General features: G+C 47.1%; 1 protein-coding gene across 3 annotated transcripts in view; it reads right to left on the bottom strand.

The window, feature by feature from the left end:
- Nucleotides 1-19419, bottom strand: part of Ddx31 (DEAD-box helicase 31) — a 73342-nt gene that overhangs the window by 39612 nt on the left and 14311 nt on the right. For all 3 annotated transcript variants that reach the window (XM_023700503.1, XM_023700504.1, XM_023700505.1), the window contains 8 exons: nt 17087-17131; nt 15427-15468; nt 14589-14653; nt 13030-13149; nt 12784-12890; nt 11603-11838; nt 10526-10702; nt 3098-3157 (listed from right to left, as the gene is read on the bottom strand). In XM_023700503.1, coding sequence (XP_023556271.1) covers nt 3098-3157; nt 10526-10702; nt 11603-11838; nt 12784-12890; nt 13030-13149; nt 14589-14653; nt 15427-15468; nt 17087-17131 — 852 coding nt within the window. The remainder of the gene's footprint in view (nt 1-3097; nt 3158-10525; nt 10703-11602; nt 11839-12783; nt 12891-13029; nt 13150-14588; nt 14654-15426; nt 15469-17086; nt 17132-19419) is intronic.

Raw genomic sequence — 19419 nt, 5'->3', positions numbered from 1 at the left:
ACCCTCTGCCTTCTCTGCCCTTGTAAGAGGATCTTGGGATGATAAATTAAAATGGCAAAGGATGGATGGTGTAAAGGGGCAAATCCCCACACAACAATTACCAACACAAAGCCCCTGTGTGAAGAGAAGCCAGTTCTCCATCTGCCTTGTCCTAACATGGCCCTCGTTCCTCATTAACACCAAGGCGGCTCCCGGAGAGCGCTCAGAGAGCCTGGCATGCAACAGGCTGTGGAGAGGAGCAGCGACAGCATCTCTCCCGCCCCCACACCCTATCACAGCGCATGAAGCTCACACCCAGGCTTTCAGACACCACATGTGTCAAGCTAAAGCACACAGCTATGGCAGAAGCAGCAGCATTTCTGCGAGAGCAGTTCACTGGGACAGGGCCCCTCCCCTGGCTTAGGAAGACAAGACGCAGCTCCACCCAGGTCTTCTTCAAAAATTCTGCAGTGTGAAGAGAATGTGTCGCAGTGGTGGGCGTCTGTGCCCTGGCCTAAAGTGGAGAGGCCAAGGGCCATGACCAGGAGGGCTTCAGAGAAATCAGACGGCAGGCAAAGGAGAGCACGCTTTGCACCTGTCACTGGCGTGGATGGGGCCAGGGTGCCGTGCCCATCCATGTGTGGTCGGACAGTGGTGTTCTTTGCCCCACTGACATCACAGCCTGAGGCACAGGCAGATGAAACAAAAAGGCGACCATGTGCCTTGGACACCACTGCAAATTGCACTGTAGAAAGAACAATCTCCTCCATGGAGAAGCACAGAAGAAATAGCAAAACACAAACTTCAGGTACCTAGAGCTTTGACATTTACTGCACTTCTCTACATGCAGCAAAGCACAGTACTTTTGCATATGGACTCAACTATTTCCCAGGGATAAAAATCTAGGATCTTGGGGCCAGGGAGACAGCTCAGTAGCATAAGTGCTTGCCTGGCAAGCTCAAGGGCCTGAGTTCAATCCTCGGTTCTGGGGAAAAAAAAAATCTAGGCTCTTAATGGTCCAAGGGAGAACATTTTGCTAATATCCTAACCTAAGTTTCAACAAAAGGCTTCTAGTACTTTGTTCTAATGCAGCCAATCTACATAACATTAACTATTCAGGTAATACCACATGGATGAAAAAGTGAACTCATTCCCAATGAACAAGTATATTAATTTCCACTTCTCAAAATCTTTAGAAAAATGCATACATCAGTGGGCTCTTGACCTTGAGTCTTGGGCCCCATCCATCCACAAATAACCACAAATCCCAAGGCCTGCTGTGCGTCCGCTCTGCGTTAGATGCTGGTCCCTATCATCGGTGTGACAACACCTAGACCAGGTGTGATAAGCGTTACCAAGAGAAACACAGGGTTAGAAACTGACACTTCAATCAAAACGGGAGTTGGACGAAGTTGGAAGTGGGGGTGGGTGTTTCCAGAGGGAAAGTGGAGTGTGTGCCAAAGCCCAAGGCATATATATATATATATATATATATATTTTTTTTTTTTTTTTTTTTTTTTTTTTTTGCAGAACCGGGGATTGAACTCAGGTCCTTGTGCTTGCCAAGGAAGCCCTTATTCTACTGAGCCATCTTGCCGGCCCCAAGGCATATTTAAGGAACTAAAAGAAGGTCCTGCTGGGCCACAGGAGGACTGAAACTTACAGCCTGTACTCCTGAGGTTCACCACCTCTCAGACCAGTGCAGTGGCGTGAGAGGAGTGAGGTGAGGAGAAAGGTGTTTGAACAATAATGTGGACACGCTGTGGACTACAAGTCCCCATCAAGGAGAACATCTAGAACATCTGGATTTTAAAATAAAAACAAGCATCTGACATGTACGCTGGCCTCATCAATGGAAGACCAACTTGGTCTCCTCAGGAGTCATGGATTCCCGCTAAAACTCAGGTCTGAAGGATGGTGCCAACGGAGCCAACCTGTCAGGGGTGTGAGAACAACACGTGTGGACACTGATAAGAGGCCTCCAAGCAGGCCTTCACATAGATGAGTGCATACGTGTGCACGCGAGTGCGAGTACACACACACACACACACACACACACACACAATCTGCACTCACCTACAAGCTCTTAGTTTAGAAAGAAAATTGTCTCCTTTAGCTTTAAAACTGAACAGTGGGCTGGTGAGATGGCTCAGTGGTCTAAAGCACCTACTTAGAACAAGCTTAGCAAAGCACAGGGACTGCAGTTGGGTCCCCCAGCACATGCCAGCCAGCCCCGCCCCTTGGTGGGCTGAACTAGCCACACACACACACACACACACACACAGAGGCACACACACAAAACAAACAAACAAACAAACAAAAAAACCACTGAACAGTAAGGAGCTCCTAAAGAAGGAGCTGCATTAAAGGAGGCATTCAAATAGCTAAATAAGACCTTTGTTTTTACCTAGTACCCTTTCACTGAATTTGCTAAATTTACAGTACACTTTCGTTATTGTGCACATAGGGACTTCTCCAGTAACCACTGGGGAGTCAGATTATGTTACCCAAGATGGCGTAAGCAGAGAAGGCATTTTAATCTGGGGAGAGCAACAGCTACAGTAAAAGGAGTCTCTGGAGAGATGGGCCAGAGAAGGTGTAGTTTTCAATCCTGACAGAGCACAAGAGACATGCGTGAAAAAGGCCAGTCTTGCACTGCAGGAGGCAACGCCGGACTGCGCCGTGACCTGGTCCTGGAAGTGATAGTTTTTGACAACAGCTAACAAAATCTGCCTGTGTGCATCTATTTCCCTTCACAAGGGTGAGCAGAGGCAAGCAGAGTCACTTTGCTGTGGAAAGACTTTCTCAGCTCTAATTACTCCCGATAGCTGTAATTTACAAGTTTTTGGTGGCTAGAAATCGCCAAGATTCACACATTTTCAGAGTAACAGCTGCCACTATTAGTGAGCAAATTGCCAAGTCTCCTGCATGGCGGCGGCGAGCTATCTGTGGCACAGTCAGGTGATGATGAGCCAGAGGTGCAGAGCAACCAGCCACACCAAGAGGCCCAGCATTCCTGCTCTCCAGGGGGCTGGCCATGGGACAGGCTGTCAATGATACAAGAAGTTACACCTGTGCTCCTGAAGTTCACCACCACTGAGACCACAGAGATACATACCGTGCAAAGAAGGATGCCTGTTTTGGAATGTGAGAATTTCTCAAACACTGCTGTTCTTTCCTACAAAAACAAGGAAAAAAAGAACCTTACAAAATGCCAAGACAAATCCCAGCAAGGAAGCTATTTCCATAACACCCCCAATTTCCTAGTGCTCTATTTTTAGGCGCAGAGGGGCTCCCCAGCAAAGAGAAGAAGTAGAACTGTCTGCTAAGGCCCTGCATTAACAAGGCTCGGCCTCTGAGGCGGACAGAGGCAGAGCTCTGAGCGCAGCGCCTTCAGCAAGCCAGCCGGTGTGGGCACCACCCACCCTGGGTCAGTGACAGCTGGAAAGGCCCAAGGCCGCAAGTTACACGCCCAGGCTCCAGACAAACTTCATCCCAGCACATTCTTCGAGAAGTACTCTAGAGGAACAAAGACCAGCCTTCCCTATAGGGTAATTTTTTACACACTGTCCTTATAAAATAAAAATTTACTAAACTATATTAAGTGCAGAACACAAAACAATGTAATATATATATATATATATATATATATATATATATATATAACTATATTACATATATAGTATTTGGTACAGGGTCTCACTACACGGCTCCGACTCAGTGATCCTCCTGTTTCAGCCCCGAGATTGAACCCAGGTCCTTGTGTTTAACAGACAGGCTTAGAAAGATGAGCTAAGTTGAAGGAAAAAATAAAATCCCACCACGAGGTGCAGACCCCACTACAGCAGCACTTTAATGCTGCCCAAGTCCCCCTTCTATGTATAACACAACGAGATTCACAGCTGTACGTTTTCAACTACAGTAACTCTACCTCAGGTAATCCTTGCTGGCTACAACACTGCTACCCTGCAAAGCTAATAATTTTTGATTTATTTTTTTTTTAAATAGGCTCTTGGTTGGTAGTAGCGGGTGACCAGAATGGTCTCAAACCTATGGCGACCCTTCTGCTGCATCCTTCTGAGTGCTGGGCATCACAGGCATGTGCCACGACGCCTGGCACAAGACTAATAATTTAAAAGAAGTATTCTACTATTTACCCCAGTACCGTGCTCTTATGTCTCCAGCAAATCTGGTCACCTACTCTGGGCATAAATATTCAACGACCACAGCATCTCACTGGGCAAAACGGTTCTGCTGAAGGGCTGCACCATCATGGCTGTGACCAAACTCCGAGCACTGGCAACTCTGCCGTCTCTAGTTTCTCACTGTCACGACCGGTGCTGTGCAGACATCTGTGCAGAGAAGCTGCCGCGCATACTCTTAGCAGCCCCTTGGGCTGAGTTCCTAGGAACAAGTCTGCTGGCCAAAGAGAAGAGCACGGCTTAGGGCTCGAGGCACCCACTGGCCAGGCCACCGGAAGCATGCTTCAGACACAGTGCTCCAACAGGTGGGCAGTCGGTTACACTCTGGGCCAGCAACAAATAAAAAGGAACAGAATCAAATTACTAGAAATTTGTTTTATTTTTTTGAACTTAGACAGTTGTTTATTACTGAGCTCAAGGCCCCCATCAGCTCTCACACAGGAGAGGACTGAAAAGGCAGCTAGCCAAGGAAGCAGGGGGGCTTTTAAAACATGAAACCACATTCTGTTTGGTAAACAAATTCATTGTCTGACACAAAACAATGCTTTCAGGGTCATTGTGACCACTACCCAAACTAAATTTCCTGGGGCTGTGTTTTAGCTTCTGGTTATCTTGCATCTGAGGACCTGCAGACAGCCTTGCATAGCCCGAGGTTACAAGAAGTCAAATCCCACTTAGTTTCCTTTTGAAGTCATCTCTGTAATCTAACTTTGTTTACAGGGATCACTTAGGTAGGAATTTTATCTAGCAAACAGCAAGTAACAGCCATATTTACTAAACTTAGAACAGTGGTGAGTATATATTTTTACACAACAGAAAACACAAGATTTACATTTATAGTCTAAAACGTGAACTGACCCATTACATTCCCCACTGGTTTCATCTGGGAATCAAATCATTGATTAAGCTAAAACCCCCAAGTCGTTATAATTGTCCCAAAAGCATGAGGGGTTCATAGTTAAGGTTTCAGCACCATTAACTTGACAGTCTAGATTTTTTTGAACATACTTAACCAGTTTATAAAACAAGGCCCAAAAGAGCCAAGAGAAACAGGAAAACAGGTCCAACTGAGGCAGGTATAAGGAGGCATGGGGAATAGTCTCCATTTTTTTTTTGACAAACCTCTAGAGCCAATTTTTTTCCTTTGGCTACATTACACCCCAATTGTTTTAGATGTTGTTCTGCTATTTTGCCAAAGAATAGGTTTTTAGCAACACTAAATGTCATAGCATATGTTTTAATCTCTCAAGTCTTATGCACTCATGACCCTTTGCGGTGACACTGTACCAAATTATTTTGACATGGGGTCACCACTGCTAATCTACTCAAACAGCAAGGAACATTAATTAACAACAGAGTCTGAGTATGTGGGTTTTTCTAGATCGCTAGAACAGGCAATATCTCCCATGTTCCCACTGGTTTTCGTGCAACCTCTCAAGCTGTAACATCAGCCAGGTAGTTTCCTCTTCTGTCTTGAGGTCTGGCCCACAGTGGGCAGCATCCGTCTCTCTCAAGCTGTAAAGTCACCTTGTCTTTAATTTTGTCTCCTTGAGGGCCTATAATATTTTAATCTAACTCAGCTGCCTGCAACATTTTCCCTCTGAAGAAGTAACCCGGACTGCTGTAAGGATGACCCCTCTGGCCACTTCACACTGAAAGGGGTCGCAGTTGTTGACCGGCAGTCAGAGACACTCTCCAGAGGTTCTATCTGAAGGCCCTCAGTAGACACCAAGCACTTTTATCTTGGGTAGGCAGAATGGCTTTAAATCTGGAGGCCAAGCCAAAGAAACAATGAAACACGCATAACACTAGTTAGAACATTTTGTAGGCCCATTAGCAGATCTCTCTTTAATGTGGGGTTTAATCCTTTAACTTTCTATGGTCATTGGGTACTGGGGCACATGAACTGCCGGACCTATGGAAAACACTGAGTACTTTCTGATTGGCAAGTGGGGCCACTGGCTGGGTAACAGACAAATCTGCATGGGCATCTATTAAGTTTAACAGGCTTTCTCCTTATATTGGCAGTTAACATGGGTTCCCTCAGGCTGAGGGGGAAGACCCATGACCACCTCAATCTGAAACTTCCTCGGACTCCATCATAAAAACTTTTTTTCTCTTCTGTAGCGGCTTTGGACATTTTTTGCTTGAAATGTCCCTTTTCTCTGTCTGGGTCCAGGGAAGCGAAACTTTTTCCTTTTTCCTGACTGGCCTTCTTTTCTGTAGGCTGCTAGTATCAACACTCTTATTTTCCATCTATAATTTCATTCTGTATCCTTTCTACTATGAAACACCTAAACTCAGACCAATTCATTCCTGCAAACCCTTCTAACTTCTGCAGCTTGTGTCAGATATTTGGGGCCCACTAAGTAAGGTACAACTTCTTGGTTTTAAGGCCTCCTGCAGGTAGCCCTGCCCAAGGAACATGAAGATAGCTATCCCCATAATGAGGCAGGAAACCCAGAGAAGACTCAGATCACCTGGGCTCTATCAGGCGGACAGTTAGTTTAGGCTTTAATACGTATTTCTATAGACAAAATGTGGTGGATCCCAGTAAAAGGAATCTTAATCTAGCATATTTGTTACAGATTTTACCTGCATTTTGGTATCTTCTAGGACAAAATGAAAGCTAAAGAGTTATTTAGGAGCTGGGAAGATGGCTCAGTAGAATAAGCGCTTGCCAGGCAAGCGCAAGCATGAGTTCAATCCCCAGTTCCGCAAAAAAAAAAAAAAAAAAAAAAAAAAAAAAAAAAAAGTTATTTATTTAGGTGGAACTGGGGATTGAACTCAGGCCCTTACGCTTGCCAGGGAAGTGTTTATTCCACTGAGCCATCTCTCCAGCCCCATCAAATTACCAGAAATTTGGAAAAGGAAAACGTCCTCCTCTTTTGCACTGGCACACTGCTGAGCCACCACCATGGGTGGGACCCTGGTCTTCCACATATACATACTGTCCGTCTGGACACCAACACACACGAGAGCTCCAGACAGAGACGCAGCAACAGCCAGCATTTTCCAAGCACCTGCCTCAGACCCTAACCCTCAGATGAGGCAGGACACTTGGAGAGGTATAAAAAGGCTACAACACTTGCCTAAGGGACACAGTCGCAAATTGTCGTTTATCAGTTGCATCATCAAATTAAAACCAGACAGCTTCCTAAAACCTTGTAAAAAGCCTCGAAGCCCAGACACAACACATGCAGAGCTGGAGTGAGGAAATGCCACAGGCAGTGTCACCTTCAAAGAGTCACTTCTCTCCAAGGCTCCTGAGCTTGTCTGGGATTGGGCACTGCTGCATGCAGGCGCTGTGGGCAGTGACCAGGCTGACAGGCCAGGAAGGTGCTACCGGGACTGTGCCAGCTGGGTCTAAAACAGCACAAATGACCCTGACGCTTACGCCACCTACCTAGCTAGCAGGTCTGCTGTGCGGGATGACTGTGTCTGAGCGGGGCAAGAGTAAAATGTTGACAATTTTTAAGCTATAAAAAAAAAAAACTAAATTAGTCAGGTGTGGTGGTTCAAGCCTTTAATCCCAGCACTCAGAGGCTGAGGCAGGAGGACTGCTGTGAGGTCAAAGCCAGTCTGGGTTACACAGTAAGACCCTGTCAACCCTGCCTCAAAAAAAAAAAAAAAAAAAAAAAAAGTGCGGGGCTGGCGAGATAGCTCAGTGGACTGAAGCACCTGCTTAGGCAAGCTTGGGCAAGCACAGGATCTGCAGCTCTATCCCCAGAGTCTGGGCATGGTGGTGCCCCCCTGTAACGCCAGCACTGAGGAGGCTGAAAACAGGAGGATCACTATGAGTCTGAGCTGCGTAGTGAGACCCTGTAACAACCAAATACATTAAAACAAAACAAAAACAAAACAAAACAAAACAAAAACCAGAAAGTGCACCAAGTCATTCCTGAAGGAAGATGCAACAGCAGCAGCAGCAGCAGCACCTGATGTCTGCTGAGCACTGCGCGGCCAGGGCCGGTACCGAGGGCTCAGCTGCCAGCTTCCGAGTCCACTTCTGCCTGCCTCATGGGGTGCTGGTGTGCTTCCGTGACATGTCTTCATTACTTTTCCTCTCCCTCCGTCTCCTGTCCTTCCTCCCATTTGAAAAGATCTATCTCCTTTCATCCTGTTATCTATCTTTTGTCTTGCCCTTCATGTATATTTTTGGTCTCTCATATCAGGTAAATTATACAATAAATATTTTGTGTATTTGATTTATTTCATGTAAGGTTATGGTCTCAAGGTGGATCCATTTTCCTGCAAAAAAAACTTGTGTTTACCCTTTATGGCAGAGTAATGCTCCACTAAATATGCAAATACTAATTTCCTTTATCTATTCTGAGGCACAGCAAGGCCACGCCCAGGATTTAGCTATTATGAACTGTGCTATGAACATGGATGTGCATGGTTCATTACAACACGATGTCTTTCACTTATATTCCCATCAACATTGAGACAGTGTTTATTTCCCCCCACAACCTGGCCAGCATGTTATTTAGTGATGATACCCATCCTTTCTAGGGTATGATGGAATTCTGATTGTTTTAATTTGTATTTCTTTAATGGCTAGTGATGCTGAACATTTCTTCATGTGTTTTTGTCTTGTCATCTGTACTTCTGAGAAGCATGTGTGCATTTCAACTGGCCATTTTCTGACTGGGTCTTCTGCTCTGAGGGGTCCACTTCTGAAGCGCTAATACATTCTACGATCAGCCCTCTCTGTGAGGAGTCGCTGGCAGGACTCTTTTCCCCGCTGCAGGCCAACCCTTCACTGACCAGCTGTTGCTCCTGCTGTGTCAAAGCGTGCTGCCCCGACACACCCCCGCTTGCTGACTCTGGGCACAGTCTCTAGCGCAGCTGCTCAGGAGGTCCTCACACACTCTTGGGACTTGAAGAGCTTTACATATTATTTTTATCTCTGAGCAGGTTAAGTGTTTTATCTGCGTCAAGTCAATGAATTGGCATAATTCTATGAAAAAAACCCTGTATTTCCACTTTTTTTTTTTTTTTTGCAGAACCAGGGATTGAACTCAGGCCCTTGTGCTTGCAAGGCAAGCGCTTATTCTACTGAGCTATCTCCCAGCCCCTTTATTTCCACTTTCAAGACACAGAAAAGTTACCTACTTACCTGGGGTCACATAGCCAGCACATGGCTGAACAGGGCTAGAACACAAGAAGTGTGTAGCCAGGGGAAACAGCTATACACACCCTGCCAGGCTCCACCCCATGCCAACATGGGCATGCAGCTAGGGAATCTTTTGTATGGTCTATTGTAGTTCCCAGTCTCCAAGTCCATGTCCGTATCAGACTTACCCTGCAGAATGCTGCTGGTGAGTACCAACCCAGAGGATGAAAAACTTTAAAAGAAATCCATAAATGGTATTAAAGAGTGCAACCAACATGCCAGACTGAACCAGTGAGCTGAAGGTAAAAGCCAACAGCTTGTAGACTTTTGCAAAGGCTTGAATACTCTGGGACTTCAAAATCCTTGAGTAGTAAAGAAGTTGTGCTCATGAGTGACCCTGCACAAGGTCGCTTTTTGGGTAGTCATTTCTTTCATTATTTAACAAAAGAGCAAAACAAAGAGGAGCTGGACACGTCTCAGGTCATGAGAACTTGAGTGTCTCAAAGTTTTAACACCACCATGATTTTTCTGAGCCAGATCCAGCCCATCTTACGAATTTTCAGTTGTCGTCCACTGCATATTTCTGAAGCTGCCTGGAGACCTCTCCTCGAGACAGGATGGCTCCCCACCTCCGGCAAGGACACCTTACTCTCTGTCTACGCTGGCTCCCTAAATGGGTGGCCTAGCCGAGAGCAGCAGCACAAAAGTCTCTGACTCCAGGGAAAGGGCGAGCTGCGTCTTACTGTGAGGAAGGAGGGAAGGCTGGCCGAGGCCCTTCAGTGCGCGGCACCCAGGCCCAGCCTGAAGTGTGCAAAGCGCAGCGCTGTGTCTTGTTGACAATGACAGCAGCCGCGCTCAGCAGTACCATATGGGAGCCACAATTTAGCTCCATTAATGCTCTTAATTTGAAGACATCAAGCCCTAATTACACACTGGGTACTAAAAAGGCAAAACCCTTCCCCGGTGCCAGCTTCTTAGTGGTACGCTGTTGCCGGAACAGCTGGCTGAGGAAGGCGCAGGCCAAGCCGGCCGCGAGCGTGCTCAGGTGGAAGAGCACGGCCAGGGTAAGAGTGCCAGGAATAATAGGCATCCCTTGCCCGTGTGCCCTGGACAGTGCCGGCCCCAGTGCCAGTGGCTCCCTGCTTCCAGTGGGCATTTCCTTGCACTGCAGAAGCACAAGGACGATCACTCCTGGGCACCCAGGGTGGGGCAGGCTCAGGCTCACCTCCTGTTCCATGTTGCCATGCAGCCGCAGGAATTTTAATCGCGCGGAGGCAGATGGCACCTGCCCCGATGCAGGGGCCCCTGTGCGGCGCAGCAGGGTCTGGAGGAAGAGGTTATAGTGGAACTCCACCAGCTCGCAGCTCGAGAAAAAGATGATCATCTTCTGCTCCTTCTCGAACTACAGGACAAGGGGAAAATAAGCACACGTTTCTAAGCTTAGGAGACACGAAAGTGAATCCTGCTCTACAGGATGTGCTTAGGCTGGCCCCCCCACCTGGTGACAGAGTTCGAATTATTTTTAAAAATAACACTGCTCTAGAAAGAGAAGAAAGGAACGTTACAGTATGCTAACACCAAAAAAGCAAATAACGGACTTCAGGGCGCAGCTGCCCCTTGGCACTGTCTCTTTCATTTGCTCAACTGGCTGGCTGACCTTGCAGGTGCAATAAATCTTGATGCTCCATCCCACAGCTCACTACTGTCTTCCCATAGCCCAGAGAAAGTTATCAGCCGAATACGGATACACAAGTGCAAGCTCCTACGTTTGCCTCATATCCTGCATGTTTTTGCCACCTGACGTCCCTGATGATAGTCCCAGGAAAGACATTTAAGGGCAGTTTCAAGTGGAATGTTAGAACTATCACTGCCCTCAGATTATTTATTTATTCGTTTTTTTTTTTTTTTTGTGGAACTGGGGATTGAACTCAGGTCCTTGCGCTTGCCAGGAAAGTGCTTTTTCCACTGAGCTATCTCCCTGGCCCCAACCTCAGATTCTACAGCAGAATCCTGAGCCCCTGGATGAAAGGATTTATGTTAAGGTTTGCATCTGTGAACACAGCTAAGTTAGAAAATTCAGTTTTAGGAGCTGGGGAGATGGCTCAGTGGAATAAGTGCTTCCCTGGCAAGCACAATGGCCTGAGTTCAATCCCCGGTTTCAAAAAAAAAAAAAAAAAAAAAAGAAAGAAGAAAATTCAGTTTTATTTTATTTAAGGGCGCCTCAGCCTCTGCCATCCACATCTAACACAAACCAAGTCTGTGTTTCCTCCCTGGGCTAGGCAGGGCCAAGCCACAGTCCTACCTTGCATTTCTGCAGGATGAAGGCTGCTAGGCAGACCAGCCGCAGCTTGCTGGGGACCAAGGTCACGTACTGCTCGAGACTCTCCGGTATGGCAAAGCTGTGCAGACTGCCGGTGGCCTGTGGAGGACCAACATCCTGCACCACCCTGCCCCGTGCAGTGGACAGGTCATGGCTTTTGTCCAGGACAGAAATACTGACTGGGTTGTGTAAACTGATGTCTGCTAGCCGTGTCACACCTCGGATGAAATGCAGAAAGGAAAAAGGGTCACGCACGTATCCCCGCAGCGTTGATCCTGACTGACGAAGAAGGTCCCAGCCCTGATGTCCCTCCTCCCACCTTGCTGGCGCAGCACCCCTCTTAACGGTGAGCCACTGCTGCCAAGGTCAGCTCCCAACACTCACTGTGGACAGGCATCCAAAGGGACAGAGACGGGTGGCACCCATGCTTGCAAGGCTTTCCTGCTCAAGGCATCTCTGAGAATCTTAGATGAAGCTAACTCCAGGCTTCTTTGCTACGGGCCTTCTCTTTACCAGGTCAGGCACACCAGGAACCTCCAAGGGGGGTGGCGTGTGCCCCTTCCTAGCAGGGTCTCTCGAGGCTCCTCCTCCAAGTGTGCTTTGAGGAGTATCCACGGCTCGCTTAAATGGTGCCTGGCTTGTGCACACCACGATGTGGCCTGGCAAATAGGCTGGCCAGACACAAAGCTCACAGGCGCTTTTGCTGTCCACGCAGCAACTCAGTCTAGGGCAGCTCTGATAAAGTGGTGTAATTTTTTCCCAAGCCTTACTGAGTTTTCCCACCCATGAATGTAAGAATTTCCCTCCTAAGAAAGAAGCTAAGTACAAGTAGTTTTAGTGAGGTAAAAGGTATGATTACATTCAAAAACACAGTTGGAAAGAACAAGAGCCCTGCTGCAGCTCCAACGAAAACCTCATGAAACCACTGGGCTGTTGGCAGCCAGCCTCATTGTCCCCTGCTCCTCACATCAAGGACAGTAGCTCTGGGACCTGACCTTCCTCCCCTTCCTAGTTCCAGGGGACACAGCAGCCTGGAGAGACAGGATAAGGGCAGCTGGGTGTGCAGCACAAGAGAAGAACAGTACACTGGGACCACTCTATCCCCTAGCAAACAACTGGGCTCCACCTGGGTCCTCCCCAGGTCACCCCTCCTTGTCACTTACCTTCTGTGAGTGTGGCTGACAGCAAGACGTTCTGACGCTTCTGGCATTCAGCATTTACTGCATTGAGGATCACAGTGATATCCTTTTCAAAACCCAAATCCAAGATTCTGTGATTGTAAGAGAAGAATGGAAACTATTCTATTTCCATGATAGATGGAAGCACAATGCCAGGGCTACAGAAGTTGCCACAGAGATGGAGAAGCAGCCCTTTCCTCCCACCTCTCCTCCTTCCAGGATGAGGCTCACCTGTCTGCTTCGTCCAAAACCAGCCACTGAATCCGGCTAAAATGAATGTTCTTTGTGGATTTTATGTGATCCACTAGCCGTCCAGGAGTTGAGATGAGGATATTTATTCCTTTGCGGAGTCTATTTAAAATTATACATCACAAAAGAAAGCAAATCAAGCAGGGCTGTAGCAACAGAAAACACATGAAAAGAGGCAAAGGACACAGACGCACTGTGGGACAACAAAATGCCCAGGGGATCACCAGGAGTGCCGTCACCCACGTCTACATAATACACTGTTATGGTCCGAAATTCCAGCCAAGTCCTAGCGCCCTTGCTCTGGAAAGCACCTTAACCACACCACCCAACGGTCGCATCTGCTTCAGACCTCCTTGGTGCATTCTGGACACGCGCACGGTCATCTGGCTGGCTTCTGAAGGCTCCCATGCTGGGAATCTCCTACCCAGGTGAGCTATTCATTACCAGTGAGTGCTAACTGCTAAAGGACTGCTTGTTTCTTACAATGAACTCTTTAGCAAACTTCCATAACATAGGCCTATGCTTTGCCCCACAGTGTACTGTAGAATAAGCCAAATTTCTTACTCCCAAGCACTGTCCCATTTCTTTACAGTAGCAGACACGACCGTCAGCTGGCTGTATTTTCTAGTTTTCCTTTCGGTGAAGTCTGGCCACTTGCCTGTGCTTTAGCAGTGAGATAAAAGGACCAAGGGAGTGGGCCAGTCACACAAGTTGTCTGGAGAAAGGACCCGTAACCAGCTTTGTTCTTGTTGGAAGAAACTAGAAAAATGGCAGGAGCGCCAGCAATTATCCAAGTCTAAGGTAACTTGAAAAAGGCAATCTCGCACAGGCGCACAAGCAGAGGCCGGGGCCTGCATCGGGGGCCAGGCAGGCCGTAGTTCGGCTCCATGAGATGGCTTGCTCTTCTTTTTTAATGGTACTGAGGATGACCCCAGGCCTTCACCCTGAGCTCCATCCCAGCCTCCTTTATTTTGAGACGGTCTTGCTAAGTTGCCCAGTGGGACCTGAGCTGGCAATCCGACTTCCTCAGCCTCCTAGCCAAACGTCTCGGATGTGAAAGAAAAAACCACTTCAGCACTGTTTATGCCACTGCTATTTTCACTGTTATTATTTATGATGGAATTTAATCCTAACCAGTACTTTTAGGTGTCAAGTTTTATACCAACTCCTTTTCTAGCCACCATAACACATTCTAACACAGATTTAGGAATCAATGAATTTTGGTGGAGAAAACAAGTTGCTAAATTCCCAATGTACATGGAAAGCAGTCACAAACAAGGGGCCATGTTGTGCACAGGAGGGCTGCAGGGTGCCTGGTGGGTAGGAGTTAAGAAGGTACAGCACTGTCACTCACCCTCTCAGAGGGAAACCTGGTCACAGCTCGGTCAGTATTTCAATAAACATCCAACCTGTCCCTGCATTTAGGAATCAGGAGGCACAGTGGGCAACAAGTTTCTCTCAAGTCCATGAGGACCAACCCTTGCTGACAAGATGGGAAAGACAGATTCCAGAAAAAAAGAACAGCAGCCACCTCTTCTTACCTGGCTTTTTCTGATTTTCTCTTCTCTCCACCCATCAACACTCCAGGCACAATCCAGGTGAATGGCTACAGACAACAGACCAAAACCAGTGTAAGGCCCCCTTGCCTGCACACACAGGCAGTCTCAGTCCTAGATCTCATGCCAGTCAGGCAAGAGGAACAGTGCAGGCCTCGCCTTTGAGTTACTGTGCACAAACAGATCGTGAGCGCTGCTGTGCTCAGAGTGTCGGCACTACCTTCGATTATGGCTCCATAACTAGCTTCCAAAGCTGCAGGAGACCAGCATGAGCGTCAGCTTAAGTGAGGCAAGCAGCTCTCCTGCCTTCCCCATGGAACCTGACTAGAGAACAAAGCCCAGCAACTCTGCTGCCTCCGGGAGGGGGCTAAGATGGACCACGAGCAGCTCTCCTACTCTGTACCCGATGAAACCAAGGACAGAGCAACTCCTGAAGCAGTCGGGGGGGGGGGGGAGGGCAGGCCCTGACTCTTGGAGCTTTTCCCTCTTCTCTCTTGAACAAAGCCTACTTGCAGCTCTACTGCTTTCCATGGGCTTGCCTGAGGGCGGTAACCTGCAAGTCTCTGTGTGTCGCTTGCTCGTGATTCTGATGACTAGATGATAGGACCTGAAGCTGTGGGGAGCACGGGTACCTTAGACGAGCTGGGAACCAACAGTCACTGAGGCTTAGGTCAGACAAAGCTGAAGACTATGCCTACAGAAAGCAGAGATAGCCAGGGAGGAAGGCAGTGACGTAAGGCCTCTCTCTTTGAAAAGAAAGATGTATATTAATCTCTCTTCAGAATGTCAGAAAAAGATAAAAATGAACTCACGGTTGTCTTACCTTAAGCAGTTTCTGGACAGTGTCAAAGCTCTGTAGAGCCAGCTGAAAATATTCAAAAGTTAAAACTATGAATATGGTCCCTTCCCCCCACATCCTTTTTTCTTTTTCTTTTTTTTTTTTTAAGGTCATCTACGTTAAGACCCAAACCTAGGATTAAGGGGAAAATGCCCTATGGACAGACTTCTCTCTGGAACTCTACCTGGTTCTTAGACAGGCCGTGCAACCTGTCCATGTGGGAAATGAGGGGAGAGACATCACACCTACTTCTTAGACATGGAGAAAAATAACGCTTTGTGCTCCCTCTGCTGGCTCAAATTCCCAGAGTGTCACACAGATAAGTGCAGACCCATTGTGCACAAAGATGGAAGAGGACGAGACTAGGTCAACTTGAATGCGGCCTTCTCAGAAAGAGAAAGAAAGCGTGCATGAAGGACGCAGAGGCACAGTTGTGCAATGCAGGGACATCGCTTTACGGTGATCTGCTGTGTACTGAAAGACTGGGCTTTAACGTTGTTCTTAAGTTCACAAAACACAAACAGCAGCTCCAGTGAAAACCAGAGAAAAGAAACATCAACGCAGGCTCTCGCCATGCCCCACCGTTTGGAAGGCCTCTGCTGGCCCCTTACCCGCGGTGTGCAGAATCTGCACGCCCGGGTCCCGAAGCACCTCGGGCGGCTGGACCTTGGCTGCCCCAGCAGCTGAAGCTGTCTGCCCCTTTGCTGCCCTGAGCAGAGATGGGCCCTGCACGCTGAGTGAAGGACTGACCTGAAACTGTACTCGACACAGAAAATGGACAGCCTGGCCCTAAACTGCCCCACAGGCAAAACGCGGATCAGACAGGAGAGATTTCCAAAGACAAGACAGTATCAACAAGCTTCACTTCTGGGAATAAACAGAAGTTCAACTAGCAGTGGCTTCTTTAAAAAAATTAGTTTTCAGAGCTGCTTTTATTTTTAAATTAAGTTTGAAAGAAAAAAATACCATAGGAAGTATGATTATTTTAACTCCTTTTAAAAGGACAGGGATCTAATAATATCATTAGTTTTTAGATAGCAGGGAAAGACTTTTCCATACTTAGGATTTTCAAAGAAATCTGGCTCGACTTTAACGCCATCTTCTTAGGAACCTCTGCGCCATGAGAGCCAAGTGGAGGAAGAAGCGAATGTGCAGGCTGAAGCGGAAAAGAAGAAAGATGAGACAGAGGTCCAAGTAAAATAGCTCGTACACCCATGGAGGCCAAAAGAACAGAAAGAATGCTGGAGACTGACAACGCTCGTCAAGTTTTGGACTGCGTGCTGGATTAGAACTTCATTGCCATCTGATCGCCAACACTACCTCAAAGAGATCACCTGGCTCCAACTAAGCAGTCTCCTGGTTTTTTTGCCCCAGACCTGTGGCATTCTGGACTACTACTGTTCTCTCTTTTGGCTGAGTGTAAAGTGTGTACAATAAATCATCTCTTCTGTATTAGCTGAAGAATCAAAAAAAAAAAAAAATCTGAATTTTTCTCCTTGAAGGAACCAGAATGATGGTTCCTCTCACGGGAAAGAACTGTGCAGTCCCTGTGCAGTGGGAGGACAGCGGTGCAGGGACCCTACGTCACCAGGAGCTACTGTGCGCATCCGCCTCACACTCACACCGCAGCAAGCGAGCGGCTTACCTCTCTCGTTGGCACCAGCACCAGAGCATAGGGGCCATCACTGCGCTGTCGACAGAAGAACAAGATGTCATGAGCAGACGGCCGGACCCCACGGGCTGCCACGGTGACCCCCGGCACGCCCGCTCACCGCAGAGCGCGACTCTAGCAGGCCCGGCCCACGGGCCTCAGATGGACAATTACGGCCCGCACGACTGCAAAGAGGCAAAGTCTCCGTTACTAGCACATGATGTTCTTTTATCTTAGGAAAGAGAACCGACTGAGAAAGTACTACAAATTGGGTATTTCAGTCACATACTGAATGCAAAATTAGTGTATAAAATTAATGTATAAAATAGCCTTCTAGTAGAGAAACTCAGAAAACACAATGGAAGGAAAAATTTTACATTTACAATGGCAACAATAAAAACTATAAATGTGAGCTTTAAAAATGTATAAAATCTATATGAAGAAATTTAAAACACATTTGGGGCATAAAATACAATTTAAATACATGGAAAGATGTAACCTATTTTTGGATAAAAAGATCCAATGCTGCAAATAAATTCTCCTCTAAATGAATCTGTCATGTACTCACAACAAAGCACCAGAAAAGTGTGCCCACATATGTGTACGTATAATACATCCAACCAGACACGATGGTTTCAATGTAACCATGCACAAATAAATGTAAAAATAACTAAACCTTTATAAAAAAATCTGTTGGATGGTAAAGTTATTTAAAGCTACAGCAATTTAAAAGCAAGCACCTGTGAGCCAGGTGTGGTGGCACACGCCTGTAACCCCAGCACTGGAGGCTGAGGCAGGAGGCCAGCCTCAATTATAGCGCAAGACCTTGCCTGAAAAAACACTCAAGGCAGCGCAGCGGTGCACACCTATGACCTCAGCACTCAGGCGGCTGAGGTAGGAAGATCACTGTTTGACTCCAGTTTGGGCTACAAAATGAGCTAAAGGCCAGTTGTAACTGCATAGTAAGACCCTGTCTCAAAGACCAAAACAAACAACCTCCCAAAATGAATCAACCAACCAAATCCCAAAACTGGCGCACAGAAATTATAATATCAAGTACTGTCTAGAACAGAATCAAAGACATACCAGAAGCTGGCTGTGGTACAACCGAGCCTGTAGCCCTAACACTCTCACAGGCTGAAGCAGGACAGGGTCCGGGAGACAGCTCAGCAGCCTAAGTGCCTGCCTGACAAGTGCAGGGTTCTGAGTTTGATCCCCAGTACAAAAGAAAAACAAATTTAAGTTTGAGGACAGCCTGAGTAACTAAGTAAGACCATGTCCCCCAAGATAAAAGAGGGCAGAGGATATAGCTCAATGAGAAGATCCTAACTTCAATATTCAGCACCATCAAAAAAAGGAAAAAGTTAAAGCACCTGCAAGCAGGCACAGAGGCCAAGGGTTCGATCCCCTGGCCGGCCATGCCAGCCCCGCCCCTAGGGCGTGCTGAGACAGCAGGTGAGACTGGGCATGGTAGCAAGCGCCTGTAATCCCAGCTCTTGGGAGGCCGTAAACAGGCGGAGCACTACGAGTCTGATCTAGTAGTGAGACCCTGAACACTCTGTAGACCCTTCCCTACAATATTTTAAAAAAAGAGAGAGAGAGAAAGAAAAGAACGAAGAAAACCCTGGGGCTGGGGGGATAGCTCAATAGAATAAGTGCTTGCCTGGCAAGCACAAGGGCCTGAGTTCAATCCCTGGTTCTGAAAAAAAAAAAAAAAAAAAAGAAAAAGAAAACCCTATGGGAAAATAATGTAAGGATCGTTTTATTGTGCATCAACAGAAATGGTCAATTACTCATAATCTCTTTGAGAAGAAAAATAAAACTGACATTAGTTGGCCTTTTTTTTTTTTTTTTTAATGTACCTGGTAGTTACAGGGTCTCACTATGCAGCTCGGATTCACAGTGATCCTCCTGTTTTCAGCCTCCCCAGCGCTGGGATTATAGGATGCACTACTATGCCCAGACTATGCAGGCTCAGCCTGCCCTGGGGGCAGGGGCTGGTGCATGTGTAGCTAGGGATCGAGCCACATGTTCCCTGCACTTACCTAAGTGTGCCTAAGCAGGTGCAGTAGTCCACTGAGCTATCTCACTGACCCAGTTGGCCTTCTTTTACAAATGATAAAAAACTCATACACCAGAATACTCTGATAATTTAGTACATAAAAATTTGAAGTGCCAGAATAGAAAAATATGACCACAGAAGTCTAAGAGTCAAGTGACCACACAGAGAAAATATATGCAGGGGCCGGGGAGATAGCTCAGTAGAACAAGCATTTGCCTGGCAAGCACAAGGGCCTGAGTTCAATCCCCGGTTCCGCCATAAAGAA

The sequence above is a fragment of the Octodon degus genome, unplaced genomic scaffold (assembly GCF_000260255.1).
Source record: "Octodon degus isolate 3935 unplaced genomic scaffold, OctDeg1.0 scaffold00123, whole genome shotgun sequence".
NCBI lineage: Eukaryota > Metazoa > Chordata > Mammalia > Rodentia > Octodontidae > Octodon > Octodon degus.
This window is presented reverse-complemented; position numbering and strand designations above follow the sequence as displayed.